Source organism: Myxocyprinus asiaticus, chromosome 40, assembly GCF_019703515.2.
Source record: "Myxocyprinus asiaticus isolate MX2 ecotype Aquarium Trade chromosome 40, UBuf_Myxa_2, whole genome shotgun sequence".
Lineage (NCBI taxonomy): Eukaryota > Metazoa > Chordata > Actinopteri > Cypriniformes > Catostomidae > Myxocyprinus > Myxocyprinus asiaticus.
This window is the reverse complement of record NC_059383.1, coordinates 12,537,815-12,555,595: the sequence shown is the minus strand read 5'-3', so window position 1 is coordinate 12,555,595 and position 17,781 is coordinate 12,537,815. Positions and strand designations below refer to the sequence as shown.

The window sequence follows — 17,781 nt, the reverse complement described above, 5'->3', positions numbered from 1 at the left end:
GCAGTATTGCAGCTGAAATGTCCACAGAGCTGTGCCAAAGGCAGGTTGTATTTTTAGTTTAAACGATGTAATACAGTCAACAAGAATGCATATTTTATTAACTCTATCCCTAACCCAAGCCCCAACCCTAAGCCTAACTGTCAGTGGAGTGAAAATTTAATTTTAGAGGGAAAATGCAACCTCTGAATCACGGTTATCATTAATTACGTGAATATTATTTCTTCCTGGTTTCCACAGGGCCAAAACTCACATCTTTGAGGTTGCTCGCACAACGCGTTATCACTTGCGCTACAGGAAAGGCTCAAGTCCTATCAAATTCCAGTAAGATTTGAAATTATGCCAAAATGTCTGATGGGAGATGGGGCTTGTCAGTAACTCAGCAGAAGACTGCCAGTCCATTATTTATTTTTTATTTATTTATTCTTTTTTTTTTTCTTCACATCGGTCTATTCTGGTATCATATTTTTTTAATTGGCTTGTAAAAACAAAACTCTGATCGCTTGGCACATCAGTCAGACGGTTTCTTCCTGTTTAAGTAGGTGATTCCTGTCCAAAATAAGCAGCAATGTGGATAAACATTTGCCATTTAATCAAAGGTCTGACTACCAAAACTATTAAAACAGTCAAACAAAAGGTTCTCCGTCTCGCCTTCTATCTCTTTTTCTCTTATTCTCATGTCTGATTTCCTCAAGAGAGCCTAGGTACTAGTGCTGCTCTATTTACTCATATCACTGCCTCCCTACATTTGGTTTCAATTACTTTGGCTCTCTGGGAAACATGCTACTATAAATAAGTAGCAACAGGGTTCACTGTGAAAAGATTGCAGAGTTACTGGCAGGGTTGACAAAGCTGTTTTACTCTGGAGGTCCTCTGACAACGCAAAAGCGATCGGACACTGTAAGAAAGGTGGCTGATGGCTTGGCAGGTGGTGGCTGTCGATTGTTCTGTTGTGATTTCTCTTTGACGATGACAGGTTGGAGTGGAAAGGGCTGATAAGGAGGGAAGCAAGGGGCGGGTCTTTGTCTGGGAGTGAAAGAAACAGCTGTGAAGGTTATGGGACATTTAGTTACTGCATGCCCTTTTTAGTCAGAGTCAAAAACAACTTTTACTCTCCCTGGACATGATCAGTAGCCAAAGAGCATTTGAACTGGCTTGGAATCTATCTCTGGAAGCTTTTAAAGATTCCATTGAGGTTTGGAGTAGAGAAATAAGCAATAAGTGAAAATCATTTATATATGTGTGTGTATATATATATATATATATATATATATATATATATATATATATATATATATATATATACACCATATCCATGTACCATAGTATTTACAGGGCATGGGATTACCAGGCTACATTTTCAAAATACCATGGTATTTACTTGGTATTCTAAGGTACTTTGAAGAATACCATGGTAATACAATGGTACAAGTACAAAAAATATGCAATTACCATGGTAAAATGTCCACACACAAAAAAAAAAAAAAAAAAAGAAAAAAGAAAGAAAGAAACATGGTAATACATTAACATGGTGCATTTTGTTAATGTATTTGCAAAGACAATAGTGGATGACATGTTATATGGTTTGTTTTCCATGTACATATTTGTACAGTAGGTTGAATATATGTGGTTACACTGTCAGAAGCTGCCTCTGAAACATATTTGAGCATTTAGATTATTTTCATTACATGTTCTTGATATGTACTGTATAAATACACACACACACACACACACACACACACACACATATATGTAGATATATACAGTAGGGGTGGGCGATATAGACATGATAAACTGGTAGAAATCTGACAAGCAGTATACATTTTGGATTATCGTCTGTATCGCGGTTACGCAAAACAGCCACCGCATGGCAAGAAATGTGCACCTCATTCTATTCACGTAATACATACGTGGTACACATTCTGTCCGAGAAATGGAGGAGGAAGGTGGAGCGGCTTTATGTGAGACTGACAGATTTGAAGAAACAGGGTATTTCAGGTACTAAACATTTTTTGGTGGCTGCCCAAGCGAAAATTTGTGCCGCCGAAGCAAACTCAATGAAATTAATCACGCTTTCTGAATATGCTTCTCAACAGAAACATGAAGCAGTGATTTTCACGTGCGCTATCTCTGAAGCATGAAAGTGCACGCGAGTCCAGCGGGTTTCCAGATTGGGCTCCACAGACACTTGCGCTACTCAACCGTATTCTCTCCATCACGGCACAAACTTCAAAACTTGCGTAACCCATTTTAATTCTGATTTTTTTTTTTTCTCCCCAAGTTGGAATGCCCAATTCCCAATGCGCTCTAAGTCCTCGTGGTGGCGTAGTGAATCGCCTCAGTCTGGGTGGTGGAGGATGAATCTCAGTTGCCCTCTTAAGTTGCTCTCTTATCACGTGGCTTGTTGAGGAGGCCCATGCACAACTCACCACGCGCCCCACCAAGAGTGAGAACCACACATTATAGCGACCACGAGGAGGTTATCCCATGTGACTCTACCCTCCCTAGCAACCGGGCCAATTTGGTTGCTTAGGAGACCTGGCTGGAGTCACTCAGCACACCCTGGATTCGAACTCACGACTCCAGGGGTGGTAGTCAGCATCAATACTCGCTAGAGCTACCTAAGCCCCCCCGCCATATATTATCTATATATTATATATATATATAGATTTTTTTTTTTTTTTTTTTTGACATCATATTGGAGGGAGTCATGCTAATGAATTTCTGCCATCTGTTCTTGGTCTCTAAGCTCTCAGCTCTGTATTTAAGCAAGTGACCTATGACTCTGTTATTTGACCTAAGAAATAGATGTGACTTATTTTTAACTCAGTGATGTTGGACAACAGATCAAACTGTGAAAATCCATGCAGCAAGTTTCCAATTTTAATAATCCAAGTGTGACTCATTTTCCGCTTGTATTTACTGAATGCATGGGTGTACATTGTTATTACTGTAGCAGTCACAACTGATATTACCTTGCAACATCAGCTAAAGTACCAGTTTACCTCAGCAAACACAGTGTCAGACTAATGAGCTGTATTTACATTTGGTGCTTGGCAAACTACCTCAAACCCTCAATTCCATAAAAACAAAAACTTAAATATGCTGTTTGCATGAATTTACACAGATGAAAACAATTGCTCTAATGAGGATGCATTTGTCTGAAAATTGCCTCTACCTGTGAATCATTCAAATAACTATCACATTTTTGGAATAAAAACTCCACCGTTATGGGTTCATTATACAGCTTGTGAATCTGAAGGACAGTTGTGAAAATGAAGACTAAGGAGCAGTTAAATTGGGAAAAAGGTATGAAATAATATCCAAGTGTTTGGATGTCTCTGTGGGAACTGTTGGTTCAGTTATCAGGAAGTAAGCTGTTGTACATCAAACCACCAAAAAGAGTTCAGTAGCTAAGATGAGAATAAAGTCAGTCAGCTTTCAGTCAGTTCTGGTACAAAAGAATATTGAGGTATGATGTCATTACTCCGAAACAACAATATGAAAGCAAGACTAGATTTGCCAGCCAGCATAACAGTGACCCAGTTGTGACAGGAGAAAAAAACAAGTGGTCAGTAGAGTTGCCACGGTGTACAGTTACCGGTTTTACTTGGTACAAGGGACAACACCGAAACATTATGAATGGAACTTCCAATATCAATACAATAGCCTAACGAATAGAATAGCTTTAATGAAGAATAGTTGCCTAATGAAGAGTTTGCGACCCATGATAAATGAACCTAAATAATGCATTGAAAGCCAGATGTTCTTTACCAACGTATCAAAATACACAGGCACACAAAAATGCAAGAATAGTATCGTCTATGATAATGCTACAAATGACCTCAGACCATCTCAGCTCAGGAGGTGCTCTGAGTTAAGTTCGCTTTATTTCCACAGAGCAGTTGGTTGTGAGCGCAACTCTGCAGGGTCACTTTATATATAGCCTATACATTTGTGATTAAATCATAAAGTAATAAAAAAAGACGTTCACTTCGAACCATGATTTATATTTCAGTAATTATTATCATCATTATAATTATTATATTTGCATTTATAATTGTTTTTATATCTTAATTTGTATTAGGACTTTTCATCATGATGGTAAATGGAAGTATCCATCTATGGTTATATATGATTTCTTTATTTTATTTTAAAAAAAATTCCACTCCATTATTTTAATTGCTTTTTCATTTCATTTGAAGTGCAATCTGAATTTAGAAATGTCTTTTGGTTTATGTTTTTCATTTTTTAAATAAATAAATAAAATGTTCAATGCACAATCACTAAAGCAAGAATATTCACAGATCCCTCAGCCTGATGATGTAATTGGATATTGTGATTTTTTTTATTTTTTTACAAAACTATTGTAAACATATATTTTTTACAATGCGCCCAGCCCTAGTAGGGAACAAAACAAATTTATTTACACACATTCAAAGTCATTACACTTCCAAAGCAGCTAAACTGGGGTCCTAGGATGAAAGGTAATTAAACACCAACATTAAAACCGTAACAACCCAGAATGCAGGGGTAAAGTAGGTTCATTGCCAAAGAGATGTTGCCCTTAACAAATGTTGAAAAGCCATATTTCAAAACGTTGAACAACACACATTTTAATTGCACTTCATTTTTTTTTTTTTCAGTTTCATTAGTATTTTTAGTTAAAATAAATAAAAAATAAAGTTAAATGTTTGAAATCAATTTTATTATTAACGTTATTGTTATTAACGTTATTGTGTAGGCTATTGCTTAAAGAAAATTACTCCATAGTACCACTTAGTGTTAGTCGGTTTGAACGTGAACACTGCACCAGTGTGAAAATTATAATATCGTGGCAAGTTTAGTGGTTAGACTGTTCCAGGGCAGAACTTACTCATCAGTTAATTGAATCATTGATGAATACATTGTTCACAACTCAAAATAGAATATTTCAAAACATTTGAAATCGTGTCTCTTAGATTATATCTGTTCTGTGAATCTTTGAATCAGCAAAAGCGAGTTCATAAAATATGCAATCCTGTTGAATGTATTACATTTATTTACAACTAAAAACAACTTGATTTACAACTCACTTTTGGAGCCACTCTGTGGACATTTCACCCTGAAACGAGCTCATACGTGTCCATACATTGATGACACTTCCATCTTCGGCCACTGGGGGCAGTGCTGTAAACATGTGTTGACCTATTTCAGCTGAAGACTTTCAACCTGCTGTCACCGAATTCACAATGAGATCGTTCTGGCTTCTTACAAGACTGAAAGATTTCTTTCACTCCATAGCCCCTTTTACACATACAGACTTTTCCAGAAAATGTACTGCATTTTTCAAGTTAGAGGTAATGTGTGAACACAACCTTTTTGAAAATACTGGTAAATTTTGTTCTGGCAATTTCCCTTGATGAGAAGTTATCATTACCTATACATTCCCATATTGATGGTATGTGTGAACAACACATGTGGTAATTTTACCAGAAAAGGCAACCCAATGATTTTCCTGCAATTTTCCTGCTTGCATGTGTGAAAGGGGCTCATGTCAATTTTGCAGGGATCAGAACAACATCTTGTGATTGTGTGTATTGTAATCAGTTGAAAACACGAAGGCACTTAGGCACAATCAAAAGATTATAGATGTCTGCATTAGCTCAGGGGGAAAAACCTGACCCTCAATTCTCTATCTGACAACATCAGTGCAATGCATACTATATGAACAAACAAACACACTGAGTTGTGCTAGATACAAGTTTAAACACTAAAGCAAATGGTTCATGTGTTAGCTTTTGGCTCTAAGCGTCACAGAGATGCAGAAGAATGAATGAGAGTATATGTTAAAGCAATGATTTTGAAGGTGACAGCATGGGCCTGCAGCTCTACCAGTGAGCTGCAAATAAACACAGGCACCAGAGAGGCAGGCTAAACCACAAGCAGGTGTTTCATATTCTGTGGCTTTTTGACAATCCTCCTGTTTTTTTGTGTGCCAACAGTAAAGTATCATCCTCTCAAGTGATGCAACCCGCCAGACTCAAAACCAGAACAAAGGATACTCATGACATTTGTTATAAAGGCAGGATTTAGTCTTAAACCCGGAGGCATGTTATTCCACATTGCAACTTAAAAAGAACTGTTAGAAATAGCTGAGTGCCAACAGTGTACCTTTCATAGTCTCAGTACTTTGAAACTAAATCATTCTGCCAGCCTGGTCTCATAGAATCACATTACCATAATTTAGTTTTTTGCAAATTGAATTTCACATGCCTCATTCTACAGTATAGCAGCAGTTTTCTGATGAAATAAACATGAGAAGCGCAGCAGCAACAAGGAGTTTTTCACTTTCACACAAATCATGAGTAAAACGGCAGATTAACAGTTTATTAATACGTATTTTTCACTCTGTTACTCATACAGTACTATCTAATGACATATTGCATATACTGTATAATCATCCACATTTTCAAGCGGTGGCACAACTGATAAAGCGTTGGACTTGCACCAAAGTAAAGCATTGCACCAAGTTGGAGGACCTAGGATTTAGCCCACCTCTGCGTCAGTGGATCTCCAAATTCCTGACTGACAGGCCACAAGTAGTAAGAGTGGGCAGACAGGTCTCACCCCCCCCACCCTCAGCACTGGAGCCCCCCAGGGTTGTGTTCTAAGACCTCTGCTGTACTCATTGTACACTTATGACTGTGTGGCCACTTCCAACTCCACCACCATTGTCAAGTTTGCTGACGACATTGTTGTGGTGGGCCTGATCTCTGATAACGACAAGAGGGCCTATCTGCAGGAGATCAAAGGCCTGGAGGACTGGTGCCAGGAGAACAACCTCCTTTTGAATGTCAATAAGACAAAGGAGCTGATAGTGGACTTCAGCATAAAGCAGGTGAGGAACTACCACCCTATTATGATCAACACAGTGGAGAAAGTGAACAGTTTCCGATATCTTGGCATGCACATCTCACACAATCTGTCATGGACCTGCCACATTAACACCCTGGTGAAGAAGGCACGTCAGCATCTTTACCACCTCAGGCGCTTAAAGGACTTTAAACTGCCCTCTATGGTGCTAAAAAACGTTTACACCTGCACCTCTACAAAGAGTGGTGCGATCAGCTGAGTGCATCACCCACATCAAACTCCCTGACCTGCAGTCCATCTACAGCAAATGATACTGGACCAAAGCCAGAAAGATCATGAAAGACCTCAGCCATCCTAATAATGGACTCTTCTCTTTGTTGTGGTCAGGGTAACACTTCTGCTCCCTGATGGCCAAAATAGAGAGAGTGAGAAGGAGCTTCTTTCCCCAGGCCATCCGTGTCCTGAACCAAGGACAATACCAGGACTAGTTTCACTATTCAACACCACACACTTGGAGCAATATTACACTCTGCATTATCATATTATATATTATTATTATTATACATCTACAACATCACCTCTATAACATCAGCCTGTTGCAGGTCAACATTACTCCACAATTGCACTTTACCTTGCACAATGTACATATTGCCAGTCAAACTGTTGCTGCTACCACCTCTACATCTGTCATTATGCACCACTTCATTATCGTAAACTGTGGGGAGAAAAGTCATACCAAGAATTTAATTACATGTCGTACTGTGTATGGTTATGTATGTGACCAATAAAACTTGAAACTTGACTTTGAACACGAAAGACCAGGGTACGAGTGCTAAGTTGACATGTGAGCCAAAAGTGTCATTGAAGCACCACGAAATGAGGTTGTTGCTTCAGCTTTTACATTTTTACAACTCTACATTTACAACATTTGCTTTCATGACACTAGCGGTTAAGTTTAGGTGTAGTATTTAGGGTAGGGCCGTTGGTTTTGTTAATTTAAAAATAGAAAAACAGATTGTTTGTAAGGTCCATGCTCAATCATCTCACATTTGCTTTTTATTAAACTATTGGTTAGGTTTAGGTTAGGGAGGTAGATTTTCTTCATTTAAAACTCGATAGATCATTAACCTTAAAAACCTAATCTTTTTGGGAGAACATTTAGCTTGCATTAAGTGCCCCTCAGTGGACATTTCAACTTGAAACTGCAGCAAAATGTGTAATGAACCACGTAATTTCATTTAGAAAAAATGTTGCCACAGTCATGTAATTTTCATGAGATCAGGCTGCATTCTGCATAATTATGCTTTTACGATATGAGAATTGCAACTGCATAAGGGTTTCATTTGTTTAGTGGCATTCACAAGTAACAATGTCCCTGTCTACAGTAGATTTATATTGCATTACCTGTTGTAGAACTTGAAAAAATGGTGGAGGTCATTGGAGACTATAATATACTTTCAAATCATTTGTCAATGTCAGAAAGAGACTTTAAGATAAATTACATTAATATTCTTAGAGTGATTTAGTGTGGCCGCAAAAAAATGTTTGGATACTTAAGCCACACTTAAAAATGTATGAATGTCATTATATTAGAAGACAAAATATGAAATATATTGGCATTTATTTGAAAGATAGCACAAACACACTTTTTAAGAAAAATGTTTCACAAAAGGTTTTGTATATTAAATGACAAAATAATAAAAGAAGACTGAAACAATTGCAACACTTTCTGGTTGTCAAACGTTAGTGGATACTTGAGGGGACTGACTTCATACATCCACAAAAAATGACCAAGTAAATAATTTGTTGGCAGTTGCTGCTTGCTTTGAAATTTAGTTTAATGCAATAACATTCATTTTTCTTTGTTTTTTTTGTAAGTGTGTGGATAAAGTGTCCAAATATTTTCTGGGGCCACTCTATGTTCTTGGAAGTATATTTTGCTATGCTGTGATGTACTTGGATCAATATTTCTTCTTTTGGTTTTTCCGGTATTTTTTATTTTATTTTATTGCCAGTCCCTGTTATCGTCAGACTGACAACTGTAGTGTTTGCCACTGAGAAGGGTGGAACATTGACATTGAAGTTCACAGATGAGTAACTCGCCATTACTGCTTCTCCCCAAGGAACCAGCAGAGTACTGGTGTTTTAACTTTGACCTTTTCCTTAGCAACTCATTTTACAGAAATGTGAGCTCTAGAGCAGTAGTCAGCTGGTTTGGCTTCAGGACCCAGATTTTACATTCAACATTAAATTGCAACCTAACTCAAAATTTATCATACAAAAGTAAAAAAAAAAAAAAAAAAAAAAAAAAATTATATATATATATTATCAGTTATTCACAGACTGATCTCAGTGAGTTTGTCAGTGAGTCGGCAATATGTGGCCGATCCTAAGGTACTGGAATTCTCGGAAACAACATGCCGACTTTCTGTTTCATTCTGTATTATATTTATTAAGAAATAATTAACTGAACAAAATACACTTTGGTCGCTTCATTGCAAGTAAGACCATATTTAATGTAGTCTGGGTCATGTTTTCTTTTCCCTTGCATAGTTTTGTTGATGTTTTGATGATGAGGGGATGTCACACAACCTGTCCATGTTGGCATCTGTCAAGTTTTGATATCCTCTACCAAGTGACAGATGAATGTGTGCCAAAATACTGTAGAGTTTGAATGGGCACAGCCTTTGAGATCAGCAAAAGACATGGGAAGCTTTTTTCCCCTCCCTCTGGTAAGCCTATTTATTTTTCTGTCCTACAGTAAATGCACAATTATATGGTTAGCTGCTTTTTAGTATATGGATTTTGCATTCTTGTTTCCCAGTCCTTTTTTACAACCCTAACAGTACAGAACTGTGACCCATTTTTTGGTAGAAATAAATCCATCAGAATCACTGTTGTAGAATATCTTCTGCAAGAAGACACTGACTGACCTTTATTCTCTTAGCTTCATTTTATTTTATTATAGCTTCCATTTCATTTGGTCGTCTTTTAATTTTTAGTTTAATTGCTTTTGAGGGGACATTGGCTGTTGCTTCGAGCTCAGTAAGAATGCTTTGTGGAAATGTAATTGAGCTTCCAGATGATTAAGAAATTCTTAATCTGAAGCTGATTACTGTAACTTGGACAATAGTGAACAGATCATTATAACAGTGAACACGAAAACTGAGAGGAAAAACGTTATAATTACTGCATTGCAGTGTAATTTGTACCAAGGTAAATCAGTTCTGATTGATTGATTGATTGATTGATAGATTTTTCAGTGGTATTTTATAGAAGGTTTGAGGTGGATTTCAGATGATTACAGTATGTAAAATTAGGCACTAAGCCATTATATATGTGGCTACTACTCAATTTGTTTTGGAGTAAAGCTTACTCAGCAACTAGAAGCAGTCTTCCTTCTGCTAGTTCAAGCAAAGTGCAAGGGTTTACCTTCCCCTTGCACATGCTGTGTTGTTTTTCCTCAATGAGTCCCATTAGTCACACCATGGCTTCTCATTTAGGCTAAATCTTTAGCCTGGTAAAAAAGGGGCCCAACCACATCACTGAGTTTTAGACATAACTAAACATCACAACAGCCAAATGACTTGTATAATTTTTTTTATGTTCATATTTTGAACATATCACATGCTCTTAAGAGTTTTTTTCTTGGTAATGATGGATTTATGGTGTTTTTATTTTTAAGCAAACTTGTCCTTTAAAGGAACACAAACCTCTGTCAGCAATGCATCGCTTCACAATTAACTGTGAATATGTACAACAAACACAGTAAACTTTACCCTTAATTCCCAATCATTCTTGCTGGCATGTGAGTTCTGCATCATACTGCTATGAAATTGGTAGCAGAATACTTAATGCTAGAGATGAAATTTGGGTTTTAAAGGGGAGCGGCACCCTGGAAAATAGCAAACTTTTCCACAGACTGGGCCAGACTTGATTCATTCTCAACAGCAAATGAGGGTACTTATGGTCAGAGTTTCCATGATGGCTGTGGAGGGATATGCTTCCTGCCCATTGACTTTATTGAGTTCCATGTATTTTTTAACCAGCATTGTTGTCTCAATGAACGTTTTCACTCTAAATCTGGCAAAAGTGGCAGATTATCGCAAAGGCACTTTTTTAATGCAGTGTCTTTACTGCACATATTTACTCACCTATTTATACATAAATCAGCCAGGGACAAGGACGTTAAAAAGGGAAATAGAACTCAAACCAATTGCAGATGATCGAATTCTCCACCATTCAAATACAATTCAACTCAGGGCCAACTTTAATAACAATAAGTCTGCCGTTTATTTACAATTACATTTGAAGCTTTATAACATGACAGATGTGCACTAAAAATGCGCTGATTACACAATCCGAGGTGTGATGAGGGCCAAATGGGTTGTGTAAAACCCTATGATATGACGGGGAAAAAAAAATTATTGAATTTTTCATTGCACTCTTGTACACTGGGAATTTTGCCGAGCTGTCTGGAGTCATTTGTTTCAGTGCGACCTGAATGTGTATGCCTGTCAAAAGCGATTGACTCTGCTTGCAAAGAGTGCAGCTCAAAACATTGTCAAGAGTAAATTGTATTCTGCACAGAAATATTAGTCTATTATTATGGCTTTTGAATTGTACAGTGTTTCTTCCTTTAAAAACTACACTATTAGAATCAACAAATGTAGGCTATTTAAGCTTTTAATGGTGCAGAACCACATTAACCAAGACTCAAGGGGCTTATGGGATAGCCGATCAACTGCTGTTCTTTGCACTTTGAACCAAATGCCCAGTTAAATTAAAGGTGGTGTGTCGAGGTGGACTCAAACTCATTTTTATTTGTAGGTAGTCATACGTAAGTGTAGTTCTAGAAATGTTTTTTAGAGATAGACAGATGTATAAGTTTTACCGATTAATCGTTGCCGATAGTTGCTTTTTGGAACTATGGGTTATCGGTAAAAATCTATTTCAATAGTTGCCGATATTTTTTTTTTACAAATAATTTCGTCATTTCAAAATAAGAGTCCCCGGTGTGTTTCTGGCTTGTTTATACTTAAAAGTCCCGCACTATGCACCAAATCTTTTTTCTGTTTAATATTGGGATTTTGGTTGAACAAAAATCTGCATCTGGGATTTTATTCATTTTGGACTCTTTGTCTTTGCCCATCATAGTAAAGAGTAAATTATTATTATTATTATTATTATTATTATTATTATTATTATTTAAAAAAAAAATTGTGACATTATAAATTGATTTTAAAAACTATCGGCTGATTAATTGGTTATCGGCCTGTCCCACCACCTTATCTATTGGTGTCAGCAAAATCCACTATCGGACAACCTCAAATTTTTTTAACTTCTAGATTGACACTGAAACAATAGGCATAGGTTTGGTTTGAAAGTTGGTAGGGACATATTACAAGGAGGACAATAATCAAAATATTGATATAAGAATGCGAGAAAGTATATTGTCTTTGATCACGTAGGTCTAATTTTATTGCCTGTATTTTATAGACAGAACATGCTTTTACTATCTACTCCGATGTTCTTCTGATGCAAAATAAAACAGGTATTGGCTAAATGTATGCTATACATTGTGTGCAGAAATAATTACATTTTAGTTAAAAATGCAAACATCCTTGCGCTGACATAGACCAACTCACACGCCAACATCTATGTCGTCATAGAAACACTGAAAATGTTCTGCTCTCTGTATCTTTATAAACTTTACAGATGAATGCATTAAAATCATAACGCAAGTTACTTTGTATCCCAAAAAAATTAAATAAAATAAAAAATAAATAAATTATATATATATATATGAGAGAGAGAGAGAGAGAGAGAGAGAGAGAGAGAGAGAGAGAGAGAGAGAGATTGTATTTATCATAAATTGTTTGTATTAAATGTTTAACTTCATTACATTTATTTAACTCAGTTATTGCATTTAACCCATTTGACATTATGATGGTTTCATTCTGTTCCGAATTATTTCTAAAGACTGTTATTTTGTTGTTATTCACTCACTTTAATGTCGTTCCAAATATTTAGCTATTTTGTCTGTTTCCTGTGTAACACAAAAGGAGAAATTTGAAGAATCTTTACACAGATCTATTCTATATAGTGACATTTCATCATTACCATGTACACCCAATTGCAAAAAAAAAAAGCACTATAAAATATATATAAAAAAAAAAAAAACACTGTATATCATCACATAGTACAGTTTTAATAGTACATTTGAAGAGCTTTTTTTTTTTTCTTTTAGAAATTGACAGCCAGTGGTCGCTATAAACTCTCATTTAATGGAATAGAGCTACGTACAGATTCCTCAAAGTTCTCCTTTTGTGTTTTTCCAAAATAAATAAATACAAATAAATGAATGAATGAATTAATAGAAATATATATATATATATATATATATATATATATATATATATATATATATATATATATATATGCATTAATGAATGAATAAATTATCAAATTCTCCTTTTGTGTTTTCTCACAATGAATGAATGAATGAATGAATGAATGAATGAATGAATAAATATTAGCATAGAGATTTGGGACGGTATACTGTAAGTGTGCATATTTTTTGTTTCTTATGTTACATTGTAGCAAAGTGTTTAATTTACATTTCACACTTGTTGAGCTTTGATGGTAGTTAAATGTATTATAACCATTTAGTATTAAACCTTTTCACCTGTGGCAATACTCTCGCAAAGGATATGTAAAGATTTGTACGTCTCAAATTGCAAAAATGTAAAATAAAATTACATTTTAGATACGGTCGCTGATATTGCATGCTTAAGTATCCATTCAAATGCACAAAAATGTGTATACTTCATGTACGAATACCTATGAATACGTAAAGACCACATTTACGTCATATGGAATATTGCATAAACATTTTATTTGTGTTTGTTTGCAGATGACCCCGGAACAGTGCCCTCATAGGAACAATGTCCAGAGCACTGAAAAACCACAAGTGTATAAAGTGGGGATCTACGGCTGGCGGAAACGTTGCCTTTACTTCTTTGTCCTCCTCCTCATGATCCTCATCGTGGTCAACCTCGCTCTCACCATCTGGATCCTGAAAGTTATGAACTTCACTATAGTAAGTGCGGCCCTTTTTCTCTGGACTTCATTACTGCCTGCTGGGCATCAATTCTTTTAGTGACTAAGAAGTGAAAAGATATAACTGGTCTCCATCATATAGACCCGCCAATCATGTGTAATTTCTGAACCTCAGCCAGGCAGAATACAACTTTCATTTGCCTTTCAGTGGTCAATCGGTTCTGGTTTTCACACATAGCTGAGTCTTTAAACTTCACACAGATCTCTCAGGCCAGCTGCCTCCCACATTCTTTTCCTTCCCTCCATGTGTTTACTGATCCTCTCAATCTTTTTCTGGTGTGCTTTGGGTCTTGATTAATTTGATGTTACAAGGGTGAAGGAAATATCTACATTCTGAGGCTCAGTTTGTCTTCTGGTGCAGCCTTTCCCTTCTATTTGGCTTATAAAGCTGTTGTCAGTAGTTCCCCTTCCTGATTTCTTCTATTTTTGTGTATATTTCATACTAAATTGTTTTAGATCCTCAAACGAGATATAACATAAAACAAAGGCAACAACATTTTCAAATATATATATATATATATATATATATATATATATATATATATATATATATATATATATATATATGTGTGTGTGTGTGTGTGTGTGTGTGTGTGTGTGTGAGAGAGAGAGAGAGAGAGAGAGAGAGAGAGAGCGTGTGAAAGTATGGGGGAGATGAGGGAGCTTTTCAAACAAAATTGAGATAAATCTAGGATATAATAGATATTGTTTGACATTCTTAATCGATTTACTTTAACCAATGTCTTTGTTTATATGGTTATTTTGCTGTGGTAGCGTGTGTGTGTGTGGGTGAGACAAGAGTGAAAGAGAAAGAGAGAAAGAGAGGAAGCAAAAGGACGCTTTTCAATCGAAACTGAAATAAATTTAGGATATTATAAACATTGTTTGTCATTGTAATCCGATGTACTTAACCAATGTCTTTGTTTAATTGGTTATTTTGTTGTGGTAGCCTGTAGGGCTCTTTGAAATAACTGAATTTGAAGTGATTTGGAACCATTATGCGGTAAAGACCTGGAACTACTTCACAGCCATGTGTTTACTTGAAAAATAATTGCACACCTTAGAACCAGAATCAAACATTCAACAGACCTGTGGTATACACTGGTGGCCAAACGTTTGGAATAATGTACAGATTTTACTGTTTTGGAAGGAAATTGGTACTTTAATTCAATAAAAGTGGTATTCAACTGATCACAAAGTATAGTCAGGACATTACTGATGTAAAAAACAGCACCATCACTATTTAAAAAAAGTCATTTTTGATCAAATCTAGACAGGCCCTGTTTCCAGCAGCCATCACTCCAACACCTTATCCTTGAGTAATCATGCTAAATTGCTAATTTGGTACTAGAAAATCACTTTCCATTATATCAAACACAGTTGAAAGCTATTTGGTTCGTTAAATGAAGCTTAACATTGTCTTTGTGTTTGTTTTTGAGTTGTCACAGTATGCAACAGACTGGCATGTATTAAGGTCAATATTAGGTCAATAATGGCAAAAGAGAAAAAGCTTTCTCTAGAAACTCATCAGTCAATCATTGTTTTGAGGAATGAAGGCTATACAATGCTTGAAATTGGCAAAAAACTGAAGATTTCATACAAAGGTGTACACTACAGTCTTCAAAGACAAAGGACAACTGGCTTTAACAAGGATAGAAAGAGACGTGGAAGGCCAGATGTACAACTAAACAAGAGGATAAGTACATCAGAGTCTCTAGTTTGAGAAATAGATGCCTCACATGTCCTCAGCTGACAGCTTCACTGAATTCTACCCGTTCAACACCAGTTTCATGTTCAATAGTAAAGAGAAGACTTAGGGGTGCAGGCCTTATGGGAAGAATTGCAAAGAAAAAGCCACTTTTTAAACAAAAAGAAAAGTTTACAGTGGGCAAAGAAACACAGACATTGGACAACAGATCATTGGAAAAGAGTGTTATGGATCTTAACCCCATTGAGCTTTTGTGGGATCAGTTAGACTGTAAGGTGTGTGAGAAGTGCCCAACAAGACAGCCACATCTATGGCAAGTGCTACAGGAAGTGTGGGGTGAAATGTCACTTGAGTATCTGGACAAACTGACAGCTAGAATGTCAAGGATCTGCAAAGCTGTCATTGCAGCACATGGAGGATTTTGAAGTAGTTTAATTTTTTTCAAATTGTAATAGTAATTTTCATGTTATTAATGTCCTTACTATACATTGTGATCAGTTGAATGCCACTTTGGTGAATAAAAGTACCAATTTCTGTCCATAAGCACTAAATATGTACATTATTCCAAACTTTTGGCCACCAGTGTGTCTCTCTCTCTCTCTCTCTCTCTCTCTCTCTCTCTCTCTCTCTCTCTCTCTCTCTCTCTTATATATATATATATATATATATATACACACACACACACACACACACACACACACATACATATAAGTATATAGCTCTGGAAAAAAATAACAGACCTCTGCAAAATTATCAGTTTCTCTGAATTTACTATTTATAGGTATGTGTTTGAGTAAAACAAACATTTTTATTTTATTCTACAAACTACTGACAAAATTCCTCCCAGATTTCAAATAGAAATATTGTCATTTAGAGCATTTATTTGCAGAAAATGACAACTGGTCAAAATAACAAAGATGCTGTGTTTTCAGACCTCGAATAATGCAAAGAAAGCAAGTTCATATTCATTTATAAAAAAACATAATACTAATGTTTTAAGTATTCTTAAAACATTAGTTTTAAGAATTGCTTTAGTTCAGCCACATTTGAAGGGTTTTGAGCATGAAATGCCTGTTTAAGGTCCTGCCACAGCATCTCAATTGGGTTCAAGTCAGTACTTTGACTAGGCCACTCCAAAACTTTAATTTTGCTACTTTTGAGCCATTCAGAGGTGCACTTACTCCTATGCTTTGAATCATTGTCTTGCTGCATAATTCAGTTGCGCTTAAGCTTCAACTCACAGACTGATGACAGGACATTCTCCTTTAGGATTTTCTGGTAGAGAGCAGAATTCATGTTTCCCTCAATTATTGCAAGTCGCCCTGGCCCTAAAGCAGCAAAGCATTCCCACACCATCACACTACCACCACCATGCTTGACCATAGGTATGATGTTCTTTTTGTGTATTTCTGTTTGATTTATGCCAGAAGTACAGGGACCCCTGTCTTCCAAACAGTTCCACTTTCAACTCATCAGTCCACAGAACATTCTCCCAAAAGGTTTGAGGATCATCAAGATGTGTTTTGGCAAAATCCATCCATGTTTGTCTCAATAATCATATTTATAAGTTTAAAGCAATATTGCATTACATACAGTACATACAGTAGAAGGAGGTACAACTTCTCACAATTATAAAATCGACAGTTATATTTAGAATGAGGACATTATTTCAGTCAGGACCACTTCTGTCAATGAATACTAACTTGAACACTTGAATGAAAACTTTATTGATTGTACACAAAGCATCTGTTGGTGTTGGCAGTATGGTTCTGTGGAGCTGGGGATGGAGGAGGGTGTGAAGTGCAGCTTGAATCCATGCAATGGAAAGTTAGTTGAGAGAATGAATTAAGGGAGGACTTTTACAGGCCAACTTTAACTGTAGTCTGAATTGTATAGACGTCATGATCAGCTGAGTGTCAGCTGATTGCAAGCTGACTAACATGACCTGCTTGAACTGACGCTATGCTTGATTTTCAATCAATTATTCATATTAAAGGAATAGTTCACCCAAAAATAAAAATTATGCCATCATCCACAGTATTCACATTCATCTTGTTCCAAACCCTTATGACTTTGTTTCTTCTGTCATACACAAAGAG

The 17,781-nt window shown here is 36.2% G+C and overlaps 1 protein-coding gene across 4 annotated transcripts in view; it reads left to right on the top strand.

Annotated features, from left to right (window-relative positions):
- LOC127431062 (delta-sarcoglycan-like) overlaps positions 1 to 17,781 on the top strand; it is a 355,719-nt gene that overhangs the window by 209,328 nt on the left and 128,610 nt on the right. For all 4 annotated transcript variants that reach the window (XM_051681292.1, XM_051681294.1, XM_051681293.1 and 1 more), the window contains exon 2: positions 13,769 to 13,954. In XM_051681292.1, the coding sequence (XP_051537252.1) occupies positions 13,769 to 13,954 (186 nt within the window). The remainder of the gene's footprint in view (positions 1 to 13,768; positions 13,955 to 17,781) is intronic.